This window comes from Vanessa tameamea, chromosome 13 (assembly GCF_037043105.1).
Source record: "Vanessa tameamea isolate UH-Manoa-2023 chromosome 13, ilVanTame1 primary haplotype, whole genome shotgun sequence".
Lineage (NCBI taxonomy): Eukaryota > Metazoa > Arthropoda > Insecta > Lepidoptera > Nymphalidae > Vanessa > Vanessa tameamea.
The window spans coordinates 3,490,192-3,504,718 of NC_087321.1; the positions used below are offsets into that span (position 1 = coordinate 3,490,192).

General features: G+C 29.4%; 1 protein-coding gene across 9 annotated transcripts in view; it reads right to left on the reverse strand.

Annotated features, from left to right (window-relative positions):
• Window positions 1–14,527, reverse strand: part of Pdm3 (pou domain motif 3) — a 148,327-nt gene that overhangs the window by 129,614 nt on the left and 4,186 nt on the right. For 5 of the 9 annotated variants that reach the window (XM_064216618.1, XM_064216626.1, XM_064216619.1 and 2 more), the window contains exons 2-3: window positions 12,912–13,005; window positions 4,091–4,149 (exon numbers count right to left, since the gene is read on the reverse strand). In XM_064216618.1, the coding sequence (XP_064072688.1) occupies window positions 4,091–4,133 (43 nt within the window). In that variant the 5' untranslated portion in view covers window positions 4,134–4,149; window positions 12,912–13,005. The remainder of the gene's footprint in view (window positions 1–4,090; window positions 4,150–12,911; window positions 13,006–14,527) is intronic. The other 4 variants (XM_064216624.1, XM_064216623.1, XM_064216625.1 and 1 more) reach the window with 1 other exon arrangement.

Below are 14,527 nucleotides of genomic sequence, written 5' to 3' on the forward strand. Positions count from 1 at the left end.
ATTTGCATGTGGTTTTTATTACTAATTCATAATATATTGACAGGCAGAACATCTGCCTGTTTCTAATATGAACATGATTAACATAAACAGCCTGTAAATTTGGTTAATATCTAAATAGATTATATATATTTTTATTTGTCTAGTAACGTTATCTACATATTTAAAAAGTATTCAACCGTAACTGTTATTCTATTCAATTTTTTTTCATATACTGTTAAGTTTGTGGGGTTGTGCTTAAATCATTTATAATATTCTATATTAAGAAGAAATTATGAAGACGAAGAATTGGTATATAATTAGAGATAATGAGACGCCATTCAAGTGTCCGTCTGCGGACTGAAGGAAACGATGAGAGATAGTTTGGAGCGTATAAATTTTACACGTACAGTTTTTATTATGATAATAATAATATAGGTATAAGATTTTTTTAAATCATAAATAAGAGCAGTTAAGTTCTATGAATGTAATAATTTCCTTATATTAATATCGCGACTGTAAACTAAGATTTATTTTTTAATTAGTATTTTTACGCTAGTTTTTCAAACAATGTAATTAAAAATTGATTACAAACCAATACGGTCAGCTCACGCCCTTTATTATCGGCTTCCGTATAGACTGAATTCCGTTACTTTTTTTCTATCATACTAAAACCCTTTCAACAACAATTTGAATAGTATTTTTAATGTATATTCTTTTTTTTTTTTGTTTTTCCTATTCCATAGTATGACGTCACATTAACGAAAAACTTACTTGCATTTGCTACAGATTCTATTATGTATAATTTCACAGATCAAGTAGTTTAAAAAATGTTGACAGTTCTATAGTGGCAACCCTGCTCTGAAAGAGTTGTGATTGGTTAAAATTGAACTTCAACAAATCAGACGATTGGTTAATATTTTAATTTAATACATACGCTTATTTATTCTATTTGTTATTGGTATTAAGGAATTTAATAAAATTTTAGATATTATAAGTATAGTACTTCATGATCACATCAAAAGTGATATCAACTTGTGATCGATATCGCAAACAGCAAAAACAATTTAAATATGTATATTAAATACTTATAAAAACAGTAACAAAAACAGACATTTATTCCAAAACTTTGATAATTAATATTTATTAAAATTTAAATAATAATTTTTAAATATGAAACCTTCTTATTAAAAACTTCGTAGCTCCACGTCCGTCTCCGACTGACTAAGACAGACCCAAAATGAATGGGTTTAATTCAGTTAAATTTTATATTAAGAGCCTGTATAATTTATAACTTCTACAATAATTGTATTTGGAGCTTAGGCTTATTTATTGGAGTTTGTATTAGAATATAATTGCCTTATTTCAATGCTTTAATCAATTTAAGGTTATGAATAGCTTTTATAATATTCGTTAATAATTGTTTTATATAAGATCAATTAACATTTGAAACAAAATAAACACAACATAATATTATAAATCTGTTCTTATATATTTTACGTCGCTGCTATATTTTTTTTATTTAAAACTACGGAAAAACAACTTTATTATATCCTTTATACGAACTAAAATAGATTCTTTATATTTATTTGATGATACTGTGTTGTGCTATCCTGTAAGAAATTCCTACGTATATTATTAGTAAAATGTCGATAACCGACTCGCGGTGATTTGCTACTTTATGAGAAATCTCTTTTTAAAAATATAAATATTATAAACAATGTATTATTTCACGATCGTGGTCTGCGGTGAGTTTCGAATTTATTTTTATGAAATAGCTTCACTTCTTTTAATTGAGCCAGGGCAACTGGACTTATAATTTACGTCAGGCATTACATAAAACCTTCTCATTACCACATTTATATGGATATTCAATATATAGGCATAACTTATATAATATATATGCTGAGATATATAGCTATATACTTAATTCATTTAAATTGCAAAAGCGGATCAAACAATTATTATCTACCTCATTTCATATAATATTTAGTTATTTATTTATGTAATAACTCATAATCAGTTTGAAAGTAGACACAATACTACGAAGTTCAGATTAATAATAATAATTTAAATAACGAACGATACATGAAAATGATCTCTATTACGGATTGAATAAGATACTATTTGCTTCGTTACCTTTACCAATGTACACTCACCAAAACTAATTTTGATATCTTTAGATTTGCTCATGAAACTTACTAATACAATTATAATACATCGCTGTCTTAGTTAAGGAGTTTGTTATTCATTCTTTACTTAAGGCGCATTGTAATTCGTGCTTAATGCTTTAAGACGGCATCGTTGCTTCGATAGTACAAGCCCCAGTCTTAACAAAAAAGCGTTACAAACGCAAACGAACGCCAACTTCTAATTAAAATGATTAACTTAATGGTTAAAGTCATTAGCGATTTTAATTTCAAATTGCATGTTTTTTTCATGTCCAAAATTACAACTCTTAAACAGTTTTACGTTTGGCAACATTTATTAAAGGTTCATTTAGTATGGAAAATGTTATTTAATGTTAATGAAATTGCAAAAGTATAAAATTAATATTAAAACGAAATTAATTTCCGCCTTTTTCTTGTTATTATTTTGTTTGAAAACTTCAATGAACTCGCCGTTTTGTTGTTTTCTAATATTACATAATAGTAATTATGTAATACCTAAGTAGTAAGAATAAAAAGGTATGTTATGCCCTTCTGCAATTACGTTGGCGAAGATTATATTTATTATCCTGGCAACATTTCATTTGGAATAAATATCAAATCCTAAGTTTTAAACGTATCCTAGCATTAACATTGCTGTTTCAGTAATATATATATATTAATGACTGTTTTAAATTTTTGTCTTTGTATAAAGAATGACGCAAGTTCATTACGAAACGAAAGTTTCCCGCCAAATTTAAAATCCCTTTGCATTGTTTAGTCTGTGGCAGGCTAAAAGAAAATTAAGTTAAATAACAAAGAAATAATGTTATAACGTAAATTTATATAATTATCAATACAACTGCGTAAAATGTTAATTTTTTTATTAATTAATATATGACAATTAATATTAAAAATATTTAAGTGATGTAACATATCTGACGTATCGGTTTTGTCCAATACGATGATATTATATTTTGTTAATTTTTTTTTTTTATTATTTCTGGATTACTTAAAAACACAATTACTTCTTATTCGTAAGAAGTAGACTAACAGATTGTAAATGCCCGACTGCTGGGGAAGGGTTCAAAGCTCCTTCTAATGTGCAACACCATCGCGAACGGATACATAATTGTGAAACTATTGCATCCGAAATATGCAGGTTTCTTTCTTATATTTTCCTTCACCGCTCAACATACATAACTTTGTTCGCGAATTTAACTTCAAATTGCATGTAACCCGCGATGCTAAGTCTGGATCAACGTATTCTATCCACGGGGCAATGAATGTTTTATCTTTTTACAGCTTTTTGTATCTCGTTCTAATAAAACTATTCTCTTTTAAACAACACCTCGTCTTTACTTCGAGCGCTTAACATAATGTAGAACACTTAACCAGCTACCTTTGATAATCATTACAACGATCTGTACTCAACAATTTCCTTAGGTTAGTAAGATTCAAGTAGACTATTAACAGGAATTCGACGTAATTTTACAAGATTATTCATCGTATTTGATATTGTGTTGTAATTATGAATTGATTTGGTAAAACTTTTTTGTTGACTTTCTTGAATGGTGAGTGAGTACGGAAATACAGACACAAAGGACATCTTACATTTGGTTGTCCGCACATTGATGTTGTAAAAACTCTTTTTTATTGTATAGGTAAGCGGACAAATAAGTCACCTTATGGTAAGTGATAACCACCGCTCATAACCAATGGCGCTGTATAAAATATTAACCATTCCTTATATTGCCAATACGCCAAAAACCTTGGGAACTAAAAGGTTATGTCATTTGTGTCTGTAGTTATGATGGCTCACTCACCCTTCGAACTGGAAAACAAGTACTGAGTTCTGCTGTTTGGCGGTAGAATATCTGAGTTAGTGGTACCTACCGGGCTTACACGAAGCCCTACCACCAAATAAACTATATTGTATTTTAGTATGAGTATTTTATAATTCTTACAGTTCCAGTATCTATGGGCGTCGGTGACCATCATCAAGCTCATTTAGTCGTCTGCCTTCCTAAAATATATAAAAAATCTGAATAAATAAAAGGTAGTTAATAGTTGAGTTTGTGTGCGTGGAAATGTATGTCTATATTATCATACAAAGGTTATAATACAGTTGTCTATTCAAACCACAGGAGTAAAAAAAAAACCACTTTCTATTAAATTTACGCGATCTCATTGGTAGAGATCCTGAACATGATAATATTTATTGTGGATTCGCGAATTCGCGCTTTGAATGTAATCGGAAATTTAGAAGTAAATTTGAAGCCAATTAAAGGACGTTATGTAGTAAAGTGTTGTATAAATAAAGATATAATAACCAAGAAATATTTAAAGTGCATATCATAACTATTAGCAAATCACATGAAATATACGAATCTAAGTTTTGGAATTGACTGTATGTGGTTTTTTATTGTTAATCATTTTGCATACTTTTATCAAACGTTAACATTGAATTAAAATGAGAACACATAACATAATATCAAATTGCATTCCGATACGTATAATGCGTTTGATGTCATCATAATATATTGTCCGTTAATGAGCTATTAATTACTTAATTAACCCTGTTATCGTAATAAACACCTTAATTAGAAGTTAATTTGGTAGCACGTCATATACAAATGTTTACAGACCATATCGTTTAATGGTCTTAAACTCTCTATGGTTGTAGTTTTATTTTTGTACAATTTAACGATGTTCGAATGCCTTGTTTTTATTCAAGTGTGGAGCCTCAGTTTGTTGACCGTCTGGTTTAGTAGCAATGATTCAATGTTGTCAAATATACAATTTTATAAACGATTTCTTAATATACATATAACCTTATATATCTGTCTAGCTTTATTATCTTATAAAGTGGATATTCTTGGGACGAGATTGAAGCAAAATTTTGAAGTCTATTTTAATTATAACATTCTTAATAAAACAAGGCTTCACATCTGTCATCTGGCATAGTATTGGCAAGAAACGACAGACTACTACAGACTTATTAACTATATTAACTTTTTGATATATCACGATCGTGTTAAAATTTGTTTCGAGTTTTTTCTTATAGTACCTAACCTGTACTAAGGAAAGCTTAAACAGCGGAAGCTTTGAAACTCACAGAGGCACTTGTTCCGATGCTGAAGCCGATGCTCTGTACTTAAACATCTGGCATTTTTAACATAATAATGAAATGTTACAGTTACAATTATAAGTTACAAAGGTCGAACAGACCGAGAGATGTAAAGCTTAAGTTGTTACAACTTACAGCTATGCATAAAAGCGTCAAGACTATTTTTACCTCGACGTTTCAATAAATATGTTCGTTTGTTTCCCAAATTTGTCCAGTCGAAGCATCGGGAGTATGTCCTATTGTGTCTTTAAAAATATTGCCTTGTCGTATTTATACGTGCATATATATACCAACAAATGTCAAACAGCAATATTTGGTATTGCTGTATTCCAGTTTTAGGGGTGTGAGTAACCAAGGTTGGCGGCGCATTAGCGACCTAAGGAATGGTTAATACTTTTTACAGCGCAAATATCTATGGACGGTGGTGACTTGTTACCAATGTGTGGCACACTTGCGAATAATAATAATAAGATATTTGACTCATTTTATTGTATTAGTGAGGTAAAAAATACAGGGTTCTCTATATGTAGTTTAATTTTAGCCTTTATACTATAAAATCAACTAATGTCGTTTTTGTGTGAAATCTTGACATGAAAAATATTACATCAACCGTCTGACTAATATGAATGTGTTTCTGCTCTACTTTAACACCTGCATTTAATCTAGATATACAAATACATAACCGCTTAGATATCTCATTAAGACTATAATTGTACTTTCTAAACGTAAAATAAGCACTAATATAAATAAATTTCATAATAATATGCATTATTAGAAAAAAATGTTAACGTATAATATAATAGGATTATAACTCCAAATTCTTGACTTAAACTTTAAGTTTTACTATAACGTATAACATATAAGAGACGTTTGTATATATGTAACTTTTTAAATATTATATACAAGCTGCGTCTCCAAAAGAATAGTTAGCAACTTTAGTGTTGAACCAAAGAGTTGGTTACTGTTGACGAATTTGAAAAACCATAATGAAAACTTACGAACAAAGTAATGGCGAAATATTTCAGAGAAAATTTCAAAATTCGAAACGTTTTTAAAAAATAGTAAAAGTAGAAAGTAAGCCACGACTTCGCCCAGACGCAATTTGAGATCATTTAAAAGTCATTCGTTCTAAAATATCTATTTAGATTTTAATTATCGTAATATAATTATGTACTTAACGGACCACGGTGAAGAAGTCATAAAAAAAATGAAATTTTGATTACGACATTGCCTGGAAATAAAAACATTAAATAACTCTACACAAACAAATAATAGAAACATATTACGTATAACACGTCAACGAAAATATGTATACATATTATTATGTTTATATATATAACGGATAATTCAACAATAACATTCAAAGTTAATCGAGCGAAACCTCACTAAGACATAACTCTTATAAACACTAACCATCATACCCGCGAAGTGATTCTAAAGCAATCTAATGACGCAAATTATTTTAATAAATAAAACGCTTTGGAAAATAACGTTAAATACACTTGCACGACCTCGCGGCACCTTAATTAGTATGAGATAAAGAAATATTATATTATACTTTATTACTGTTTAATAGCGGTCGTAAAGCATAAAATATTCAAAAGTTGATATTCTCCTTTATTCCAAGACTCAGAGATAACATTATTTTATATATTAGACATATTTAAATGCAATACTTACAGTCTGATGGTGCACTTATGATAAAGTGTTCGTATATAAACGTACAACGAATTTTTTTTTATTTGCATATACTTTGACGTGTGTCCTTGAAATTATTTTTTCTTAACGAAATCAACTAAAAAGGCTTAGGCCGTATATGTGCGGTATGGTGCGGTATTTTTTTAAGACAATGCATAACCGATTTTTATATCTCTTTCACCGGTTTTCATTATATCATTTGCAAGATTTTAGTTTTTAATATAGCAACACTTTTATTAGGCCGAGATATTCTGTTAATTAATTTCATTGAGTGATGAAGTCAATTAATTGAAATAATATTTCAGTAAAGTTTTGAATTATATCGCATTTACACGCTTATTTTACAAACAAATACGTATTATATTTATATATATGTAATACATACATCAATTGTATATACGTAAGAGTCAAATCTAAGGGCGGTCGCTGACCGGGAGAATTTGCTAGTATTGTTACAGAAGATATTCTTTAAGAAGAAACTTGAATCTCACCGCAGAACACGAGAGTTAAATGTCAAATGCGATAAGCGATATTGACAATAATAATTTTAAAGATACACGTATCAAATTGGCGTACTATAAGTCAGTTGACAACATTCCACGCACCCGTGATACGATGCGAATTCTTACAGAATCGCACAGCAGATTCGAGCATTGCATAAGTGAGTGAGAAGACCTGAATCTATAATGATACAATTTAACACATTGATAAACAACTCACGAGATAACAGGCAAATTATCAAAATCGAAGGTTAAATTGTTGCATTACAGACGAATGCTCGGAAACACCCGGTGTGGGACCGGCTTTACAATTGAATTTTAAACCAGTACCACAAAACCGTTTGATGTGAAATTTTCTACACACTTTTACTACTGAAGACAAAACAATAATTGAATTACTTATTTTATCTTGTGCATATATAAATTAGATGCTTATTGTTATTTAAAAGAGGTTATTTAATTTGGCAAATGTATTTGTCATGGAAAAAATGTTTGAATAAAACACTGACAATCAATCCCGTATAATTGAAATTAGAAAGATGTAGTAGACTTTAAAAAAGGACTTGAAAAAATCGATTTAGACTCTCTTTTCGAGTTGTGGTCTCATTTCGATTTCACTGATTACATTTGTAAAGTATTAATTTGTAGCATACATTCAGGAACATTTTTAAGTCGATTTTTTTTTTTTTAAATAAAATAATTATTATTATTTACAAGATGTGACTCGTTTCGAATCGGGAACCCGTGGGAAATAAGCAGCGTGGTTCAACATTTCATCACCTCTGTTAAATATATTATGTAATGAAAATAAAAGGAAGCGACCTCTTGTAATGATTGTCTAAACCTGCCCCCCATTTATAGTTGTAAATTTAACCAATTTAAAATCGAGTGCCTCCTTCCGCGTAGTTAGCTAATTGTAACATCGAATTACAATACGTACTAAATTAAAATTACCATGGGGGCTTTTTATCCTATTCATCTTAACAAAAACGTTAATTTTGTTAAGTGAATAAATTCATCAAAGGTTTTATTTATATTAAGCAATGTATTTGAATGTGAAGTATAGTTTTGAGATTTCTTACAAGTCCCAGTACGATAGTAGTACAAGGATATAAAGACGTTGTGCCTGGGCCCGTCTTCCCTCCATACTAGTGATATAAGCAGTGCATCTGTTTGCGGAGTTGCTGGCTAACCGATTATACAAAAAATAAGGTCAAGCTATTTCTTGAGTTGTCTTTCACAGTGATTTAATTGCAATTTATTAAAATCCTATAAGGAAACATAAATGTGTCATATAAAATACTGATTGTCTTTGTCCACCGAGCGAATTAATATCTGACCTGACTAAGTTCCAAACCTTTTTCGTACGAGAGACCTTTGGCCAACCTTGAACATTGTCCATCAACTATAGATAATTCGAGCAGTGGTGGAATGAGCTCCAAGCCTATTCCGACGAAAGATGTCCTATGCCCAACCTTGGGAATTTACGAGCAGCTACCTTTGCCAATACTTTGAAAATCAGAGCTAATTAGGTCAAAAAGTTGTAAAAGTCCTAGTTAGAACTTACATACAACATTTTGTTAAAACTGTTTAAACTTAGAGTAATCGTTAAATAAAGTGAAGTTTTAAAAAAGCAAATATTGGCGTAATTAAAAAGCCAATGCACTTAGCTTAATTGAAAATACAAAACACTCTATTACAACCAAGGTCGCTCCGAATGTAGAGACAGCAACACAAATATTAAGATTCATTTTATTTTATTGCTATTAAAAATAATTTAAAAAAATGTGCCTTTAAAAACTGTTTTTGTTGTCGTCATATACTTTTAAGTATTAGATTTAATGCAAGATAACGAGATAACAGTAACGTTTCGATACCATGACACAAAATTGATTAAACTGAATTTAAATTTACTTCATCTAGTATATACTTAAGTTATCAAACAATTTTAGTTATTACTTTCTATCTAAAGTATAAGTTATCAATAAAGTCAGTATTACAATTTATTACTAAACCAGCTTCTAGTTTTTATGTCAATTATCGCTCCAGGTGATGGGACTCGGATACTTGCGAGCCGCACTTACGGCAACGCATGTGGCAAACTGAACTAGTAATTACTGTGCACTAGTTCGATTAAAAATAATTATTTTTATAAGACATATTTATTATTTAATCGCATATATTGATAAAAATCTATCTCAAAAAATCTTATTAACACTTTATAATTGTAATACACAAAATTTGCACTGAAAATTATTTTTATGTATTAAATTTGTTTTTAATAAAAAGACTATAAACCATTATTTAAATTAAGTAATTTGTTTTTATTACTATTTAAATCTTCAAATATGAGATAATGTTAGATAATAATGGAAAAGATAGTTGAAATTGAATTTTATAAAATACAGCATTAGTATTATTTTTATGCAGACCGTACCGCCCGAGGCGACGTTCAACACTGCGCGGGCCACGTCGGGAAACGAATTAGCAAAAATTGTATGCACTATTACTTGTATCCATTGCAATATTTATTGTTTTACAGGTGAATTTTTTACATATTTAGACTTTGTTTTTATATCGTAATTTAGTTTTATTATTTTCGTTCTATTTTCAGAAATAAATTATTACAAATTGCTTCTATTGTTTTTTAATAACAGAATGTGTAGCGTTTAATAAATACCTATTTAATTAAACTGGGATCACATGTTACTTTTTTCAGACGTTAATGTCATACCTTAATATCCTTATTAATATCAATTGTTTAACTTTCATTCCATTTTCAAAATAAAATTCTAATTACAAAATCAGACATTGAACATTAAATTTGCATTTAAGTTCTTAACACTTCAGTTAGATGTTATGTTTTTTTTATCATTGGAAAGCAAAAACGTTAAGACTGCAAGTTGCCACAAGCGTACGAGTGAATCATCTAATTTCGAATTAATTAAAAATCCTTGGATTAAAGTAAAATAGGTTTCGTAAAAACATAATTATGCACGCGCTAAATCGATCCCATTCATCAACGTCACCACGTTAATGCTATTTTCATCGAAAAGTAGACTCTGGCGTTTTCAGACGATTCGCGAGCAATCCCACCGTCCCTAATAACAGTATCCGAATGAAGGGTTGGGAGAGCGATTCGAATTTTAATGAAATATTTGATTTATACGCGCCGTGAACATCAGGTAGCTTATTATAAGGATATATCATTAAACATTACCTATATAATTAAGTTCCGACTTAGCCTCGAGCTACCCCAATTTAACCGGCATATAATTTTAATAAAATTGCCTGCCGTCCGATGAATAAAAAAAAAAAAAATTATAACACATCTGATTGATGTATTATTTGGTAATTTATTGTCTGTAATTACATCGTGTAATAGTTGATAATGCGGCGGTGTGGGAAGGATTTATTAGTATTTATTAAAGTATGAATTATCGTATAATTACTGGGATGGAAGCTTCCAAACTAAACAGAGCGGTTGTGTTAGGGATTTATGAGCGGTTCTCGGAGGCGATCTAATCGTGTCGGTTGCGATGTGGTGTGGCGGCTGGATATTCATCTATATAAACAATTATTCTTAACAACTCTGAATTTGGCTAATACTATTAACGAAACGCTAACGTCATTCTAGGATCATGAGTCTGAGATCGATTTTTAAATATTTTGAATTTAAATTTTCTTATGTCAAAACATACCGTCGAAATGTACCGGATTGTCTTTTATTTATTTTGATTATTTCATCAATTATAATTCAATAAAAATATCAATCGTTATCAATAAAAATATATCAAGTGTTTTTTTTTTAATTACTCTTTTTCTGTCAATGGAGACAATGATTAGTGATGTCAATATTGTAGACCATATACTGAACTGTCATAGAAAAAAGCGTAGTCTTCTATTTTTAAATCGGTTAATCGAAGATTGTGTCAAGTGTACATGATCTATTATCGTTGTGTTATGCTTGACATCCAGTTAGGTGGATGCTTAGAGGCATTTTAATTGCATTAGATTCTCGTTCAAAGACACTCGTAGGGGAACATGTTACCAGAACCAACGTTACCGCATTTATTGTGATATTTTTTTGAGAAAACCAGAAGAAGAACTAACGAAGAAGAATAAGAAATCCAGGTAAAATATGATGTTTGTGTTAAGTTTAAGTGGTTTAATTGCTATACCATGCATGTATCTATATAAAATAAGCTTTTGCCCAACAGTAGGATTTACAAGGCATTATTCCTATATATATAGATACTATACAAAGTCTTTCTTATTAATTATCAAAATGTATGGATATAGTATGACTACACTAAAATAACTACAAGCGTTCTTAATGTTCTTAGTGTTAACTAACAGGAAAATAATAATTGATATAGTCTACAAATTTCTATTGGAATAGATCTGAATAGAGGCTCATTTTAATCCCTAAAATTACACCGTTCAAATTTAATAGTTGAATTTTTTTAACAATAAACACTTCACTCGACGCGTCGTGATTTATATTTATTGTAATATTTTTATGAACAAACAAACTAAGATCAATTTTTATAGCTTCGAAGGCCCTTTTAACTATTATACGAACGATAACCGGAGATTAAGTTGAAATACTTCACAGATGTTCCACTATCATTATCGTGCGTTTAATTTATGCATTGACAGTATAATCACCGTTAACATGTGTGTTCTTCGAATTTCACTACCGTTAACAAAAAAAATTTTTTTTTTAAATTGATTTTTATTTTTATTTGTAATACTTTTTTTTTCTCATCATTGCCGAATGTATAATTCAATTTTAAATATCATATGTATTAAATTTAAATGGGTGATAATATTGCTTAATATTATTTATACAAAATTTTAAATGAAAAATATTGCAAAAAAAAAACATTAACTTATAAATAAAACTATTTTTTTATAAATCGAATATGTATTGTATAATGTCAAGTGGATGGCAATTTTAAAGATGAACTAATATGTAGCTCTTGAAGAATTATATTTAAGAAGCTGGTGTCATTCTGGATAGCGAGGCTTAGTTTGAAGACGTATCGGATTTCACGTTATACGAAGTGTGCCACGTAATAGTTATTAATTGCCATAATCAAATATTTCATGAATAAAGCAATGTCATTATATATTAAATCATAGCCACTTGTATTTACATTGAACATTCTCGTCTTAGAAATGGGGTTCGTTAGTTCAAGAACGCGAAGGATAATATGTTACTAGCTAGAAGACCTTCCAGACTGTGCATATTATCATTTTATATTAATAAGTTCTAAATTTAAATCGCTTGATCATAAAAAAAAGTTGTCATTTCCAACAAATATCTTAATAAACCTATAATAGTTTCGATTTAATTAATCAAGTAAGAAACTTTGTACAATCTTAAATAATTATCAAAAATATTGTATTATTTATACTATAGAATGTGTTATAATTAATAAAATTGCGACTTACCGGAGCCACTGGCAAAAAGGAAGTCCCTTTGTAGGGATGACGTTTTCAGGTAGGGGTAAAACAGCTTGCCGCCGTGCTGGGACTAGCGCCACGACTGCCACAGATGAAAAAAATATATATTATAACAGATTAAAAATACACACATTGACGGATTACATTGTCACTTTATTTTTTTTATTTTCTTTAATGTAACATGTAGTATATAGTAAAGCAATAAGTTTTTAATTATTAAACATTAAAAATTTAATAAAGGCAGTAGAAACTGTTTAAGCAATATTTTTTCGTATTTGTTTTTTTATCTATTATATTATTTACTAACGTAAGTTTTTTATGAATTAATAATGTAAGTTACTTTCATTATTCTCCTATTTAAAAAAGCGCGCTCTTCAAATACTTACCTCAAAACAAAATAACAAATACTGTATCAGATTTTTTAATAAAATTTATGAAAATTTGCATCTAACTCGAGATTTTCTCAGCATTCATTTTATGTCTTATATTGTATTTACAATATATTTCAAATTAATATCAAATTAGGTAAGTTAAGATATCGTATTTAAATATGGTGATTAATTTTATGATCAAATGACATAAAATTTTTAAACGCGTTATTTCAATATACTTAATATTATAATCGATTAATTAATACATAGCTACAACAGTCGGACAGAAATCGATTCTTAAAATTTTCACAAGTGAAAATAGCTTCTTTACTCTAATAGTAATTAAAAGTTAAATCAAAAATCAACAACACGATCGAAAACGGTCTCGTCTGTAGTTGATTTGTATAACATTGTCATTTGGCAAGTCAAAAATAACTATCTTATAACATGTAGTTCTGACCGATTCCCGCCACGGTTGTTCTCAACGACGGCGGGACGGTTGAGTGGAACTGTGATGGGTGATCGCAAACACAGGACCATTCTATATTTTCACGGGCATGTATATAGTGCCAAATGTCAACCCTTATATAGACTTAGAACTAGAATTTCTTGACTCAATAACTGTTTTCGTGACTAGACCAGGATTTAAATTCCATGACCTTGGAATCGGAAGGCGTATAAGCCTTTTCATCAATGAGACAATACCTTCTAAACATAACAAGTCAACGATATTGATATCCTTTTTACCTCTATTCTTGAAAAAGAGAAAGCAATGTATCAAGTCCTTTCAAATTATTTTAGAGACTGTGCTACAAAAGTTCAGCGCAATGAATACGAGTGAGATCAAAGATTTACATACTCTGTGGCTACAATAAAATTGTAATAAACTATTTCAATATATTAAATAGAATAATATGCGCTTTTCACGTCTATTATCTAAATTTTACGCGAATGATACATTATATATACCTAATTACATTTTCTCTGTAACACGACACATCTTCTGGTGCAAGTTTTATGTTTATTGGTTTAGTATTTTGTTCAGTTAGGCTGTATAAAAAAAATCGTCGCTTCATTTATTTTAGAATAGATTAAAAATAATATCTATTTAAAAAAAGAATCGATCAAAGTAACATTTTTATAATTCATATCTGTATCATATTAATCGAAATCAACTAAACTCACTATTCACGTGTTCAATGCCATTTTCATTTTATATTTCGTTAAATTAAT